Source organism: Pelophylax lessonae (assembly GCF_965119305.1).
Source record: "Pelophylax lessonae genome assembly, chromosome: 13".
In the NCBI taxonomy this organism is placed as follows: domain Eukaryota; kingdom Metazoa; phylum Chordata; class Amphibia; order Anura; family Ranidae; genus Pelophylax; species Pelophylax lessonae.
In genome coordinates, this window is record NC_138780.1 from 131,474,003 (window position 1) to 131,491,346 (window position 17,344).

The window sequence follows — 17,344 nt, forward strand, 5'->3', positions numbered from 1 at the left end:
GCATTGAAAAAAGGATCACCCCCTTGTGTCAGTATCTTGTTGAACCACCTTTTGTTTTAATTACAGCCTTTAGTCGGATGGGATGTGTCTCTATTAACTATGCACATCTAGAAATTGCAATATTCTTCTATGCAGAACTGCTCAAGTTCAGTTAAATTTGATGGTGACCGTTTGTGGACTGCAGTCTTTAAGTCATTCTACTGATTTTCAATGGGGTTTAAGTCTGGGATCTGACTGGGCAATGCAAGGACATTCCCCTTTTTCACCTGTATGGTATTTTTTGCTGTGTGCTTTGGGTCATTGTCATGTTGGTAAAGGTAAACCTTCTTCCCACTGACAACTTTCTGGCAGAGGGCAGCAGATGTTCCTCAAAAATTTGACAGTATTTTGGCCCCATCCACTTTTCCTTCTATCCTGCTCCAGTCCCTGCTGCAGAGAAACACCCCCATAACAGGATAATACCACCTCTATGCTTTACTGTAGGAATGGTGTTATTTGGATGGTGAGCTGTATTGGATTTCCGCCAGCGATATCGTTTAGTGTTGAGGCCAAATAATTCCATTTTAGTCTCATCTGACCATAATACCTTTTTCCATGTGGCCTCAGAATCTTTAAGATGCATTTTGGCAAAGCGCAGCTGTGACTGCATGTGGCCTTTTTTGAGGAGTGGCTTTCTCTTTGCAATTCTCCCATACAAACCTCATTCATGGAGAATTTGTCAGATTGTTCTCACATGCACTCAATGACTACTCTTTGTCATAGATTCCTGCAACTAGGCCTGATGGTAGCCTCTCTGACCAGTTTCTTCATGGTTCTTTCATCCAGTTTGGAGGGACGTCCTGATCCAGGGAGGGTTTGTGTTGTACCAAATACCTTCCACTTCTTAATAATAGATTCACTGTGCTTGTAGGCATTAATAAAGCCTTTGAAAAAAATGTTTGTATCTATCTCCTGACTTGTGCCTGTCTACAACTTTATCCCGGAGATCTTTTGACAGTGTATTGCCACTTCTAGTTGATTCTTTACTTTAGTTGCACTACCAGAGATTAAAATGTTCCAGGAAAGCTCTTTTCATGCTGAGCTAATCAAAATGTAGTATCTAACTATGCCCAGGAAGTCTCAGGCCTGTTTATTAGTGGGCAAGGCCAATCTTATATGCCTTAATCCTTATTCAGTTGGGGCTTCACCTAACCCCCTACCCACAATGTATCCCAGGTACTTTGCCTCCTTCATACCAGTTTCACTGAGTTAACAGTGAAAACGCCCCTCTTTAAAGAGCCTGACACTGTCTGAACCTGGGGAAGGTGGGATTCCCAATCTGTGCTAACAATAATAATGTAATCCAGGTAGAATAAGGTGAATTTTTTTGTAAGGACAAAGTCTCTTATTTAGTACCCTTTGAAGGGTTACAAGGGCAGAATGTAATCCAAATTACATTCTCTTGTGCTAAAAATTGGCTCTGAGCGGTAGAAAATGTAATTTTCTCCTTGGCTATCTTAGCCAAGTGTATTTTCTAGTACCCCTCTGACAAGGTCCAGTGTGGTGATACAGCGAGCTGGTTCCAACATCTCTATCAATTTATCCACCCAGGGCATGGTTTATACATCAAAATTAGACACCTTACTGAGCTTCCTAAAGTCATTGCAGAACTGAAGGGTGCCACTTGACTTTGGTACCAACACAGACTAAACCATTCACTCTGTGAGTGACATTGAGTTCTAGCACTTTCCTAACCTCTTCAGATATGGCCTACGTGCTTCCAGGATGCAATATGGTTTTACACACCTTCACATTGGGTTCCATTACAATGTCCTGTTCATTGACATTCATGAGATCAGGTACTATAAGTCTGAAATGACTTCCTTGCTTCTCTGTACAAACTCCTTTGCTTTTTGAGTTTGTGATCTAGACAGGGTGGTAGCAATAATCACCCAGTTGATATCTGCTGGGGATCCTGGATTGGCATCAGCTAGAGGGGATACCTGTTCCCATTTTTCAGGTTTTCAACAGGTACAGTACATGTTGTAGGTCTGTTAAGGTCCTCTTTTTGGGTTTATGTACCTTGTAGTTTAATTTCCCTACCTTTTCCACAACCTTAAATGGTCTGTGCCATTTGGCTAGAAACCTACTCTCTACAATCATGTGATCCCCTACCTGAAATTGCCTGACTTTGGCCAACCGTCTTTGTCCTCTGAGCAAATGTTTGTTCACTAATGGCATCACATTAGTGATCATCTCTACTTGATCTATCCAGCAGTATATGGTCATTCCCCAGGAGCTGCTGTTCCAGGTATCGGAAAAAGCGTGAACTCCATGGGGAGGCAGAGACATTACCCGAAGTGTAAGGAAGTGACATCAAGGTCTGCTATATCAAGGGCCGAAAAAATGGATTTTTGTAAAATCTTGCCGTAAAATCCTTTTCTCTTAAGCTCATCGACAGACGTAGTCCTCCTTGATTAATATCAACTCGGGTTATACTGCCCTCTACAGGAGTAGGACTAGACAGGAAAGAAAACGTTCTGGCCACACCCTAGGGGCAGTCCCAGAGGGTATATCCTCTCTCTCTCTGCTACAGCAAATCAGTTATGTCACAAAGCAGTGTTTAGAGAATTTAACCCAACCCAACTCAAAAACAGAGGGGCGGGTACTACGTCTGTCAATGAGCTTAAGAGAAAAGGATTTTACGGTAAGATTTTACAAAAATCCATTTTTCTCTGTCGCTCATTGACAGACGTAGTCCTCCTTGATTAATATCAACTCGGGACATCCAAAAGCAGTGCCACAAATGAGGGGTGGGAAAATGGAAATCAAAATCCAATCTAGAAGGCCCAACCGGTGCCAACTAGAAGTTTTAAAGGCTCATCAATCCCAAGATGAGACTCAACTGAAATTCCAACGGAAAAAAAACCCTCAAGGTAGACCACCGGTCTCCTCAAATTGCGGCCTGCAAAACCTTGCGGCCAAATGAGGCATCCGCCGATGCCCTCACATCAACTTTATAAAGTTTTGTAAAGGTATGCACCGACGACCAGGTAGCCGCCTTGCACACCTGGACCACTGACGCCTGATGGCGGTAGGCCCATGAAGTACTGAGCGCTCGAGTAGAGTGCGCCTTAACAGGGAACGGAGAATTCCGACCCTTAATAGAATAAGCCTGTACCACCGTCTGCCTAATCTATTTGGAGATAGTCGCGGCAGATGCAGGCAACCCCTTTCTGGGGCCATCCGTGATCACAAAAAGTGAATCCGTCTTACGGAACGATTCCGTAGTCTTCAGGTATACCCTGATTGCCCGAACCCCATCCAAGGAATGCAACGCATATTCCTGAGGATGATTGGGCTTAGGACACAAGGAAGGTAGCACAATATCTTCATTCAGATGAAAATCTGAAACCACCTTAGGAAGAAAGGATGGCTTCGGATGAAGAATTACCTTATCCCTATGAACCACTAGATATGGGGAATGGCATGATAATGCAGCCAGTTCTGACACCCTGCGTGCAGAAGTGATAGCCACCAAGAAGGCCACCTTCTGGGATAATGTAAGCAAGGGAATCTCCCTGATATTTTCAAAGGGAGGTTTCTGAAGAACCGACAACACCAAATTAAGATCCCAGGGTGGTAAAGGGCGCGCGCACTGGCGAAGCCAAGTGCTGCACCCCCTGGATGAAATTCCGCACCAAGGGATGAGTAGCCAGAGGCTTCTGGAAGAAGATTGCTAACGCTGAAACCTGACCCTTGATAGTGCTCAAGGATAGTTTCTGCTCAACCCCCTTTTGCAGAAAAAAACAAGATTCGGGTCACCGAATAGGTACGTGGGGGAAAACTCCTACGATTCACACCACGCAATATAAGCCTTCCATGTGCGATAATAGACTTTGCTGGAAGTCACTTTCCTTGCTTTAATTAGAGTAGGAATAACTGAAGCTGACAATCCTCTGTCCTTCAGTACCTGGGTCTAAATGGCCAGGCCGTTAAAGCCAGTGACTGTAAAGCACGATGGAAGATCGGTCCTTGAGACCGCAGATCCTCCCTGTGAAGAAGTCTCCAAGGAGCGTCCGCGACTAGTCTTGCCCAAGTCGGCGTTCCCGGCTTGACGAGGCTAGCCCAGAATTACCAGGATAACTGGAGTTCCCTCCACCTCTATCCTGCGGAGAAATCTCAGCAGTAACTTGAGAGGGGGGAAGACATACAGTAGCTGATACTTCCCCTAAGGGGCGGTCAGCGCGTCTGCTGCGTCCGCTAGAGGATCGCGGGCGCGAGCCCTGTTGAGCCAACCTGCCAACAGATCCATATCCGGGGTGCCCCAATGAAGGGACAGCTGGTGAAATACCTCTGGATGAAGAGACTATTCCTCTTGATCCAGAATCTGACGGCTGAAATAATCTGCCTGTCCACCCCCGTGATAAATATCGCGGAGAGAACTGGAACAACTGTTCCCCCAATAAGAATGTTGGCCACTTCTATGGCCGCCAGGGCACTCTTGGTGCCCCTTGGTGATCGACATAAGTCATGACCGTGGCATAGTCCGATTGGATCCGAACCGGGCTGCCCTGGAGCTGCTCGGTCCAATAAATCAGACAAAGTCTGATCGCTCTCAGTTCCAACACATTTGTCGGTAACCTGTAATTTATCAGAAGAAATGACTTCCCCTGGCTGAGCATCGGAGACCGAAACCACCAGACCAGAGCCTCCCTGGTCTGCTCGCTCAATCGGATCCGATTGTCCAGGGAATCGGGATTCCGATTCCATATGAGAAGAATCTCCTCTTTGGAGAATTCGGGTATGAGACTGGGCAAACGGTACTGCCTCTAAGGAGGCGACCATCAATCCCAGCCAGTTGACGGACAGCAACATCTGAATCATTGACTGAATCTTCTGGAGTTTCTCCGCATGGAGAAACAGTCTTGCCAAGGATGTATCCAAAATTAGGCCCAGATAGTTCAGTCTCCTGGTGGGAACCAGGGATGATCTTTGGGAAAAGCAAAGAAAACGCTGATGTCCTGCGAAGATGGGGATATGAAGATAGGCATCCTAAATGTCTATGGACGCCAGGAAATCCCCCTGATGCAGGGAGGCCACCACTGTATGGATGGACTCCATCTCTTCCAAGACCAGAATTGGATGCACCTAGCCCTTTTTCCTGGGCATTGTGAACAGGTTTGACTAGAACTCCTCCAAGGAATGGGAACTACGACTGCTTGTTGCATCAAGCTGTCCCCCGCAAAGCTTTTTAAGCGACCCGGGGATGTCGAATATTGGAAGGGAAGAATCGCACCGGTGGAAGTGATCGAAACTCGATCTTGTATCCCGACCATATGACCTTGCGAACCCCTTTTATCCGGGATTCTGGAAAGCCCTGGATCCGGAAACCGGTGAAGACGTCCCCCCACCCTAGAGATGGGTGGGGCCCATTCTGTCAATCCAACGAGATAACAGTGGCTTTATTTAGTCTGGAAATCGGTGAGTCCACTATTGGTGGTACCGTCCATCTTTGTAATGAGGGATTCCTCAAAATGATAGCGCCTAGCAATGCGTTTGGAAATAGCAGGGGCTCGTTTACGGACGACCCCATTTGGGCAAGGGAAACCCTTCACCATTTTGGTAGGCTTGCTAGTACCAAAAAAGGAATATGAGTCTCAGCTACCTCTGCCGGTGTAACCTCAAGATTTAAGGTTTCCCAGACAGACACAACTAGTGCTTCCACCAACGCTTCTTGTGCTATGGCGGAGGCAGAAGCGTCCTCCTCACTGTCTGAGGAGACCGTACCTGAGACAACAACCCCAGAAAAGGGACTGCAATGACCAGCTCAGAATCCGTATCTGAAGTATCAGATGACATAGGGGTAGGCGGGGGTCGCTCTTCTTGACCCCCGTCCCTGACAGGCTACCTCCACCCGGGATACCAAAACTGCTGATAATGCATCATCACAAGTGGGGTACTGGAGGGTCCTGCGGCCACCCCGAGGGGATCAGGTGGGGAAACATTGGTGGCAGGGTTCATGTAACAAGACACTTGCCAGCAAACACAAAAAAATTAATTGCAAGAAAAAAACATTTTTTTTTTTCTACTTAGACCCCCAGCGCAATAGCGCCCCTCAGTCTACCTGCTTGGACCCCTCAGAAAGAGAGAGAGACCCCAAGCTCACCTGATGCACAGAAGTTTCTTATCAACTTGCTTCCAGCACTGTCTGTTACAGACAGGAAGTCTTTGGCTTGCTTTCCCGGGCCAAGGAGGCGGCTCCGCCCCTTTACACGCCTTCCGGCGCCTCCCAATTACTCCACGAGGTGTTTGGTCACCTCAAACATGGCCGCCCCCATGCTGGAGACACGAGGCTACGCCAATATGGCGGCCTCGTGCGATCTGCAGGAAAATGGCGGCGGCCTGTGTAGGATAGCGGCGGCTTGCAAGCTAGCAGCGGCCTGCGGGAGGTGTGCATTCGGCCTGTGCGGCCTGCGGGAGTGCCCCGGCCTGCGGGAGGTGTCCGCGGCCTGCGGGAGGCTGTGCGGCCTGTGGAAGTGACCGGCTTTCTGAAGGGATGGCGATCTGTGGCTGCAGTAACTCAGGCATAGGCATCGGCCTGTGTACACACTATGACAGGTAGGATACCTCTATACCTCAATAGTAATGCCTTTTAGTAGTCTGCCACTGACTTCAGTCACCCTTACAGTCATATAGTGACTTTAGATAGTCAGCTCCCAAACCAAGCCTCCTGGTTTCTATTCACAAAATCACACTCAAATTGGGGGATCTGTGACCTGTTATAGGATAGAGGGGAGACCCAGAAACTGAGTGTCCGACCATCCCAGAGAGGGGCCGCGTCCCCAACAAACCCGACAGGGGGAGAGGGGGAACATTCTACTCACCATACCGGAACCAGGCGGGCGCCAACTCCTGACAGAACCCCTCTCCACCGGAGTGGGGGGGCTGTCGACCAATGTGGACGCCGTGACTCTGCTGGTCATTGGCGTCCAGGCGAGATGTTTAACTCGCAGGGTCAGTCCCCGTCCAGTGGGACTATGTCGCGGCCGACCCAGCGCGGAGCTATGGCCTGCACGTGCTCGTAGGCTGAACTGGGGTGACCACTGGATCTCAACATCCAGCCCGTCGCCCAGTTTCAGCGTGCTTGCTTGAAGATCTCACAGGAATGCTGGAGAAAAAAAGCTGTCTAAAAAAGTATTTCTAAAAAAATCCTGCCAGGACCGAAGATCCTAGCAAGGAATCTAGGTCCTTACTCCTAACTAGACAGAAAAAAACTGATTTGCTGTAGCAGAGAGAGAGAGGATATACCCCTAAGGTGTGGCCAGAACGTTTTCTTTCCTGTCTAGTCCTACTCCTGTAGAGGGCAGTATAACCCGAGTTGATATTAATCAAGGAGGACTACGTCTGTCAATGAGCGACAGAGAAAGAAGAGTTTTTACTGTAAATGTAACAAATCTACATTTTTGTTTTCCATTTAAAATAATGTGTAGCACAATGCAGATTGTGTTTTGGTCTGTATACTATTTGGTCCAAGGGGTTTAAAGATAACACTGCTGTCACGTCCCTGATGGAGTACTGGTGGAGTGGAGGAAAATACCATACTGCATAAGCATACCTGCCAACTTTTTGAGATAGGGACACCTATTAGCAAACGTATGTAGGCATAGGACATACACCCTGCCACGCCCCCTTAAAGGAGAAATATACAAAAAAAAACACACAATTGCTTAATTTTACCACTACCACAGTTTGGAGCTATGCATAAAGTGTTTTTGGATCCTTTTAGAGATAAATGGGTCATGAGGCTCTGGTGCGTGTGTGATCCATCTGGGGGCACTTTTGGAACACCTCACAAAGTTTATGAGAAGGCACAGATTACTTTGGAGCACTTGTGGTTTGTCACATATTAAAAGGGGTACTGGGCTGTTCTGAATATTTTGTTTTTGCTGGGGAATATGTATGTTTTTTCATATATAGGAGATAAATGTTCACTTGTAATGGTCACAAATTTTATTTGAAGTGTTACATTTACCAACACAAATTTTTTGTTTACTTGCACAGTACACTAAAAATGCCCCATAACAAGGGTCAAGGGTGTGGTGCAAACTTCTTAAACATTAAAGCATAAATGGGTGGTGGCTTGGATATGGCAGAGTGAAGACTTGTATTTCTGAAGCTCCCAGCTCCCGACCAACCTTCTTCAGATGTAATGTAGCATAGACATGAGTACCATGACAAACGGCACCCAAAGAAATGCCTCCTGAGCAGCAGAGATAAGATGCTTCTTCCCTGACCAGCCAAAAACTAGTAGCGGAGCAGACAAGGCAGCGCCATGTGGAGAGACACAGTCATGTCTAGCCCCTCATACTTCTCCAGCTTCCCCCTCTCCTTTGCAAGCCTCCAACTCCTACTCAGACATACCGGAGATGCTAGATCCAGTAAATCTACACTCTGAATCCTCTGAGTTCCCTGTTACTTTTCCAGCAGATGAAGCCGATTGGAAAATGCTGATTCATGTCCTACTGACTAAGGCGGACATAGAGGCGACCAGCTGGAAGAGAAGACCAGGCAAGATGTCCAGCAGATCCAGAACGAGGTACAGCAGCTTAGTGACCCCCTCTCCAGAGACTCCCCCTTTCGGAACAGGGACAGGCTTCTCAAGTAGACTGCCTGACAGCCATGCACCTAGATATTGAGGACCTGGAAGATCAGAGCTGCCAAAACTATTTGCGTATCTGAGGCCTCCCTGAAGCCACCAGTCCAGAATACCTTCATGATACAGTCATCGCCATCCTGCACAAATTGCTAGACACTAACCCACATGAGAGTCTTGAGCTAGACCGGGTGACACAGTGCTTTCTGGACTGAGATTGATGGTTTCAAATTGGCCCAGAGATGTTATTTGCTGTCTCCATCATTATATACATAAGGAAGCTGTCCTCTGGAGGGCCTCACCATCAAGCTCCATTGACTTCAATAGAGCACAGATTAAAACACTTTCAAACCTCTCTAGGGCTACTCTACAAAGAAGAGTCATGATGAGACCACTCGTGGAGAAACTGGGCCTCCTGTACCACTGGGGGTTCCCATTACAATTGGGCATCTGAATGGGTACAACCTCTTTTACTCTCTGCCAGTATGTAGACCTAACAGACTGTTTGCCTTCCTGGAGATGGGCTCCCTTCATCTACCATACTGGCTGCAGACGCTGAAAGGGCATGATCTTTGATCCTTCACTCAACCAGCCCAGGTTGGTTTACCCCGGCAACCACAAGCTGCAGTCTCCCCTTCCTTGCGGGACTCTTGATTATGCCTGACTGCTGCATGAGTGGCACTGTGTACTGTTGGGGGACGCCTGGCTTTAGCTGGGACCCCCATCCTGTGTGCTATATGGTTATTAAACTGTTATTTCTATTTGTTATGTTCTGTGTACTTCCCCAGCTGCAGTCTGTGAGACACCTGCCTGCTGCATCCTCTCCTTACCACTGTGGAAAAACCTGCACTGTATGGGAACACCCGGTGGCTATAGTTTACCACCGATATATCCTGTCTGTCTCTTTGTGCTCTGTTCAACTGTTCCATGATTAAACATTTTGAATGGAGACCTGGTCCTATATCCCTAAATATCTGAAGAGCAATTCTATGCATTGCCTGCTCCCCTCTAATCCTGTATGTACCAGGTCATTACAGGTTGACGGTTTGTCAGGGTTATGCTTGGGATTGCTATTTTTTACAATCTTTCTGGGTTGTGCACATGTTGCGACCTTCCTTTCCTGCTTGGGGGAACCTGTGACGAATGGAACTGTCAGTTTTGTAGGGAAACAAATCTCCACTGTTATCCTGAGGTTTTGGACTCTTGAATTCTTCTCATCTAATGTGTTATGTATAGAGACTCCTGCTTTCCCTAACTACTCTCCAACATAGACCTTGAAATTGAACGATTCACTCACAGATTCCTTCAGTATCTGAGGAAGTGGCTAGGGAACTGCAACTTTTCTTCTTCACGAACATAACATCAGGAAGTGATCCCATAATTGTACTAGAAATGGAAACACACAAAACCTATATTAGAGATATCCTGTTAAAACTGGGGACCCACCTTAACCGGGAGAAAGCCAAGCAAAATTGCTATGCTTCTCTTAGAACGTATAAAACAAACATAGCAACCCACTCCTATTTCAAAAGTACAGTCCTATGTCTCTTGTAAATATTGTTTCTGAAACTTTTCATGAAGATACTCACCACGAGACTAATGAAGTATATACTGTACCTGACCTTATTCATACGGATAAGGTTGGCTTCATACCCATGCGAAAAACTAGAGACACCACTAAAGCTCCAGCTATCATTAATGCTGCTCGATCAAAGAATATCCAGCTTTTACTCTTATCCACTGATGCCAAAAAGGCTTTTGATAGGGTGAATTGGGCCTTCCTGAAGTTCTTCCTGAAGTTAACTCTTCTCCGGCCTAGGCCTAGGACAACAAATGATCTACTGGATCAACAATATATTTACTCACAACCATCAGGGCAAGTGAAAGTGAACAGACATCTCTCCGTCCCTTTCCCAATTATGAACAGAACTCAGCAGGGATGCCTCTTATTGCCATTGATCTTCATACTGACACTAGTGCCTTTTCTTCACAAAACTCAAAAAAAAGTTGCGGCATGCGCAGACCATCGCTACATTTTTCTCTCAAACATGTTAATTTCTCTGCCAAACCTTCTATCTGACCTAGATAAATACAGTATTATTTTCAGAAATCTGAAGTGCTGAATGTGTCCTTTCCAAACTCTTGGCAATAACTAAATTCACTTTTAATTGTACAGCATCCCACATTAAATATCTGGGTACCATCCACCCCAGACAAACAGAGGAAGCATTTTAGATGAATTTCCCTTGGCATAAAGGCACATTTTCATGATTTGGTAAGAGCAAAATAAATGATCATCATGCCTCGGCTGCTATATCTCTTTCAGTTTCTGCAAATCCGCATTCTGAGTTCCTTTTTGAGAGCCATGAAAAGAACCTTCCAAACTTTCATCTGGTCAAGCCTCCGCACCTTCCGCAATTCATTCTACAGGTTCCAAAATTGCTATAAAGGATCTTGTTGCCAGATATCACCCTCTATCAGACTGTCTGCCACTTGAGCAGGGTAATAGACTGGTGTTGCCACACATCTGTAAAACAGTGGGGGTCCATAGAACAGGCCGTTGCAGGTCTGCCCCTGGAGACCCTGCCATGGTGCCAAAATAGCATTCCTGCTGATCTCAAATCTCATCCTACTATAGGAGAAACTTGGCATATTTGTGCTAGGTTATTCCAAGCGAGACATTTTTTGGTTGATGGTCATTGGATCTCAAGGCCTCAGCTGCCCCAGCTAACTCCGGTCTCTTTGTGGCACAAGCTTCAACTCTCAAACTTCATGACCTCACTACCACCAGCCTCACTTTTTCACTCGCCAATTCATTGCCTTAGAGCTTCTCTGGTCGGAAAAGACACCTCTGCATCATGGAGGGTCACAGAACTACCATCTACTTATCTCCCCCCAAGGAATTTAAACTGCCCCACATCTGCAAATGGGAACATGATCTTGGCAATACTTTCTTCAGCAAACAGTTAGAGAGGATTCCTCTTTTCACCTATAAAACATCTATATGCTCCAGGTATCAAAAATCTGGTTTTAAACTGCCTACACAATGGTACTACACACCCATTTGGGTCCACAAAATGTTTCCTTAAAGCATGAAAACAAAGCGACCCGAACCTTGCTTCATATGTTCTGGTCATGCCACATGCTCTTCATCTTCTGGGCTGAGGTTTGGCGCATAACTCTAAATTGACCGATTATGAGGTCCCCTGCGACCCGGTTTTATTTCTGCTTCACCACTATGCCATATCTGGGAAGACTGACAGACAATCTATTGTGCCATTATCGGTGACTGCGGCGAAGATCTACATCTAGATTTTTCGGTAACAACAAGCACCCCCAAACACTATCTAGCTGATGAAAGTTAAGGAAATATATTAAATGGAGGCCTTGGTGGCAACAGAGAAGGACATAAGAGAAAAATTCTTGAGAAAATAGTTTTCCTGCCATGACTTTGTATATTCTACTCAAATGCTCATCCCTGAGTACTCATCCCTGTTGAACTCGGCTTCTGCTAGTACCGATGGTTGAGAATTTCTGGCCTTATGAGACCCAGAGGCATGGTATGTACTATGCTATGACTTCTGCCATTATACGTTGTACCCATAGAGTGTTCATACTGATAATATTGCTTTATGTGGCCTTTGTACTACAATTTTTTGTTAAATAAAGAATTGAAAAAAAAAAAAAAAAACCCCATTAAAGCATGCCCTCTGCATAGCTCCAAATTACATAGGCTTCTTCTGTAGTGGGCACTAGGCTCGAGTATGCCCCCCAGAGTAACACTTCTAGTGCTAAACAGGCTCTGATTACTGGGAAGCTGAATGTAATGTATATCTTGTGTGCTGGTTTCAGGGTCCTGAAGATCTCCTTTCCTGGAAGATGTAGAAGACCTTGGTTCATATGAACAAATGGGGTCCCATCACCTGGCAGGGCAGGCTGGAGTAGATCCTCTACCACAGTAGTATACTGTATATTGAGTATATCTCTCCACCATGTCCAAAAACTGATCTGTGCTGAAGACTGCCAGCGCTGGCTGATCCAGTTCTGAAGACTGCCAGGCAGCGACCTCAGATACTAGTCCATCATGACCCGCTCTACCATTTGGGGGGCCAAACAGAGCCTCCAGCTGAAGCAATTTCTTAACAAGATACACCAGGTTGTGCTTTTGGGACCCTGGTGGCCAATCTGCTGAACATCTTCAGTTGAGTCTGGACAGCAGTAGTCACCCCACAGCAGGCCAGGATCTTTACTTTCAGCCATAATTATCAGCCTCACCCGGTGGAAGGTCATAGTAGGTCTTTTGTGGAATCAAAAGGAGCAATGAGGCTGGCCCACTTGTTTTTGGGGCCTTCCTCTCTGCTGTCTTCTCAAATGTGGCTAGGAAGGCTTCCACATTATTAGTTCAACTTTTGCCGGTAGCAGCAGGCCCTCACAGATGACTGGTTACTAGGGGCAAATGCTACCTGCTGCATGCTCAAGAGACTTGTAGCACCATTTCCTGCAAGATGGTCACCTGTGTTTGTGTGCATTTGTTGCTGAGCAAAAAGCTGGGTGGTAAACAAGCAGATACTTTCTTATTGAGCTGTGACCTCCTGCTCTAGGTAATGTTGCTGCAGTGCAAAAGCTTGCTGCTTCTGCATCAGAGATCCTCACTCATGGCAGGTTTGTGCTTGCATGTTGGTCAGTGCCAGCTGCTTAAACAGTTCTTCCATGTCTATTTCTGTGAATTTGAGAGCCTGTGCTGGTTTAGCCCATGACATGCTGTGCATTGTCCCTTTTAGATGTCAGTATTTCCAATTTATACTGAAAAACAAACCAAAGGCAGTCCGCATCTAAGAATATCGGTAGGTGTACTGAAATCAATGAGTATAGCCACTCTTGGTGAGTAGCCAAGAAAACCCCAATTTGTGTCCCGGTTCACAAGCTTACAAATCAGGAATCCACAGTCGACTACCAAGAGGTGTTTAACAATACATCCCAAGGCTGGGTGTACCACTCTCAAAAACAATGCTGTTGGATAATGGAAGTTCATACAGTACAGAGCAAGAAGGTGAATCACAAATATTATAGATAAACGAAAGTCCGAAATGTATTCAAATCAGTAAAAGTCATCATGTTTTCTGAAAAGGAAGCAATGTATACTCTGAAACATGTTGAGTTTTACTGAGTCACAAGTTGGAGTGAGTCTAGAATGATCTGGGCTCCAAGAAAGTGGGTTGGAATGCTACTGGCCTTTTAAACTGAGAACATCTAATGACAGAAAAAAAATTACAACTGGGAAAAAAATCTGAACTGATGGTTCATATTGCTGCAACAGTTGGTATTTTATTTTTTATAGGATAATAATTTTATCTTAGTTTTGGTGGAAGTTCTGTTTTCATGTATGTAGCGATGAAAGAGCTTCAGCGTGATAGCCAGGCATTTAGCATTGCAAGTAGCAAACATCACCAATGGCATAGCTTTCTTATAAAGCCTTAAGAATTCCTACAGATGACATATGACTTGTGTCTGTTTCTTACAGGAATGGTGTGCCAGTGCAGCCAGATGGCCGTCACACATACATGTCTCATGATGGCAGCTTGATCATAAGGAACACCAAGACTGCAGATGAGGGCTCATATACATGCAATGCATACAGTGGCAGTCACTCTGTCAGTGCCAGTGCAGAAATCAAAGTGAACAGGCATAAACCAATGGGTAAGTCAGATATAAATACTTCTTTCCCCTTGCTTGTTACAGTTAGAAAACAAAGTCATTACAGGGAAAGGGAATGCTCAAAAGAATTCAAAAACAGTTGAAACGGCCAAAATCCAGTTGGTTGGATAACTTTGTACTCTCACAAAAATGGGCTATTGGTGTTCTGTTGTTACCACAAGCAAAGAAGAACAATAGTGTGTAAGATCTAATAGTCATCATTCATGCTATATTCAGAGACTTATTGGTTCAAGTGTCCATTATCACTGCTAAAATTAAAGCTTCTAGAGCTAAACATGAACATTTATTAGGACTGTTAAAGTATATAAAATTTCTCCACTACACCACATTATTTATGTTAGAATATAGCTATTTCTACACCATATGAATTTGAAAGAAATTACAATATAGGAAGAATGTTTAAAGCACATTTATTAATTTAGTTGTTTTATTTGACCTTTTTTGATGTTTTTAAAGTATATTTAGGAGTAGAGCTTATGTTTAGTTATACCAAGTGAATAATCCGGTTTTAATTTGTTGCCTGCGGCACTGCTGGAAAAATTTCCCCTCAACTATACCCTGGATGACAAAAGGCATGCAGATTTCAAATAAGCACACAGGCAACATAAAAAGGCTGGAATTATACTATAAATGTGCAATTTATGTGGCAAATCAAAAACAAAGAGTATGCCTTTGCAAATAACCTTTTAGGTAATAGCCTGATAACTACAAACAAAATTGCAATAATAACCTGATTGGGGGTTATATGACTATTCCCCTTTTGTAGGAAAAAAAATAGGATTTTTCATTTATTTCTAAAACTTGTTTCTTAGTCTTTAACTATGGGTGGTCCAAAAGTAGTGTGCAACACAGCAATCAATTGCCAACAGACACATTTAACAAAATGGGTCAAGGAGGACTCAACATACTAAAAAAACAGAGTGTAGCACCTTATGCATTAAACTGGCTTGAACTGGGACTTAGTAAAAAAAAAACCCCATAGAAACAAAAAGACCAGGTGGTAGCCTTTCAAATCAGGGAAACACCAAAACAGCAAAAAGCTAAGGCTAGCTGGGAGTGGGATTGGTTATATAGATTTTGTTTTTTGCCAGTGTACAATTACCTAAAGGTTTCTGCATATAACCCATGGTAAAGATTAAAGGTCCTGTACTGTATGTCTGAAAAAAAAAAAAAGTTCAGGCTGGTGTTACATGTTGAATGTGCAATTAATGTGGGAAAGCAAAAAAAAAATTGTATACCTGTGTGAATAATTTTTTGTGCAATAGCCTAATAACTAAGAAAAATTATTTTTTGTTTTTCTATTTAGTATCTTCAGTTCAAACAGCAGACTCAAACACAGAGTGTGTTGACAACCCCGAGCTCGCCAATTGTGACCTAATTGTCTACGCTCAACTTTGTAACAATGAGTACTATAGCAGCTTCTGTTGCGCCAGTTGCTCTAAACATGGTTCAGGACACAGCCAAAGACGACACAACGGCTGAGAGACTTTTCTGAAAGATATCTGTGTTTATAACTATGACTATGCTTAAGTGACCATAATGCTCTTTTACCTGTGATTGGGCTCAATGAAAAGAAAATAAATGGTGATTTTGGATCCTTTTCGGACAATGTTATAACAAGCAGTATACAAATGTAAAGGGCATATGTATCAAGTTTCTCAAGTTGGTATTGTATTAAACAATAGGAACAATATAAACAATTGATATTATCTGGTCATGAAAACACTATACATAAATAGAGCTTTTCGGTAACCTCTGAATCTGTTAAGTAGTAAAATGGAGAACAAAAAAATTGTTAACCTAACACCCTTTGATACATAATCCCTAAGATGTACAGATTCTTAAAGCATGTATGTTGTTTTAAAACAGATTTAAATTACAAAGTACTAGATCAAGTATGTACTTATTTTGTTGGTCTAACTTTTTTTTTTAATGTTTATTATAGAATACACTAGGACATTTTATACATCATCAACTATAAGACTAAACTCATACTTTATTTTGCTGACTTTTCATATTAAAGAGGCAAAATAAACATATTTAATGTAAACCTATAAGAAAAATGCCAACATTAGCTGAATAGCATAGGAAATTAACAATTGGGCATCTTATAATTTTACTTGCTGGTGGCCATTGTTAAAACACTGCTAATATGGATGGTCTCTAGAGCCCAAAATGGAAAAAATATATTGTGCCTCAGAGGCAAGCGTGCTGCTCAAAGCAGCCAAGTGACTCTATTCATTTTGAATCCTGTACCAAAAAAGTAAGAAAACAATTAAATTGATGCTTTGGACATCATTTACACTTTATTATGTCAAACTCAAACTTTTCTTTTAAACTTGCTTTTTCTGTAAGTGTATTCATTGTGATTGTTGTCCGGATGATTTTGTCAGTAAAGGGTGATAACTAGATTGTCAGCAGACCTGCCAATTATCCAATTTTGGCTTGGGGGGGGGGGGGACTTCAATTGGCCATAGGTTTATTCTGGTTATTTTCCCTGGCCATACATTTCTAACCAATATGGTTAGTTAGCACAAGGTCTAAGTCTTATATCAAAGTTCCACAGTTATGTGTGGCTTGAGATTATAATGGAATAATTTTCTGACGCAGTGGTCTTGCTGTAGATGTTGATATTAACCTGACATTGCAGCAGCAATAACCCAAGGCTTGCATAAGGGACTGGAAACAAAAAGAGAACCTATTCTTCAGTAAATGGAGGGACTAGCTTGAGAGGGTAACAGTGTAAATAATATAGACAGGTAAAATTATAGATTCTATAATTGCAGAAACCTAACACAAGGGTGGTGTTAATGTACATAGTATTAAAATATAGCTTTTGTGTAGAGGTCCTTTTGAAAAGTTTTATAGTAATAAATCCTGCCTATAAATGTGTAGTGTAGACAAAGGCAGCCTGTAAAGGTTTATACTAGTCATATAATTCGATTTGCTAAGAACTTAGTGAGAAATGCACAGTAGCGATCAGCAACATTTTGC

General features: G+C 43.8%; 1 protein-coding gene across 2 annotated transcripts in view; it reads left to right on the forward strand.

Annotated features, from left to right (window-relative positions):
• Positions 1 to 16,049, forward strand: part of PAPLN (papilin, proteoglycan like sulfated glycoprotein) — a 169,514-nt gene extending 153,465 nt beyond the window's left edge. For both annotated transcript variants that reach the window (XM_082275588.1, XM_082275589.1), the window contains 2 exons: positions 14,157 to 14,332; positions 15,657 to 16,049. In XM_082275588.1, the coding sequence (XP_082131714.1) occupies positions 14,157 to 14,332; positions 15,657 to 15,832 (352 nt within the window). In that variant the 3' untranslated portion in view covers positions 15,833 to 16,049. The remainder of the gene's footprint in view (positions 1 to 14,156; positions 14,333 to 15,656) is intronic.
• Positions 16,050 to 17,344: the final 1,295 nt, after the last annotated feature.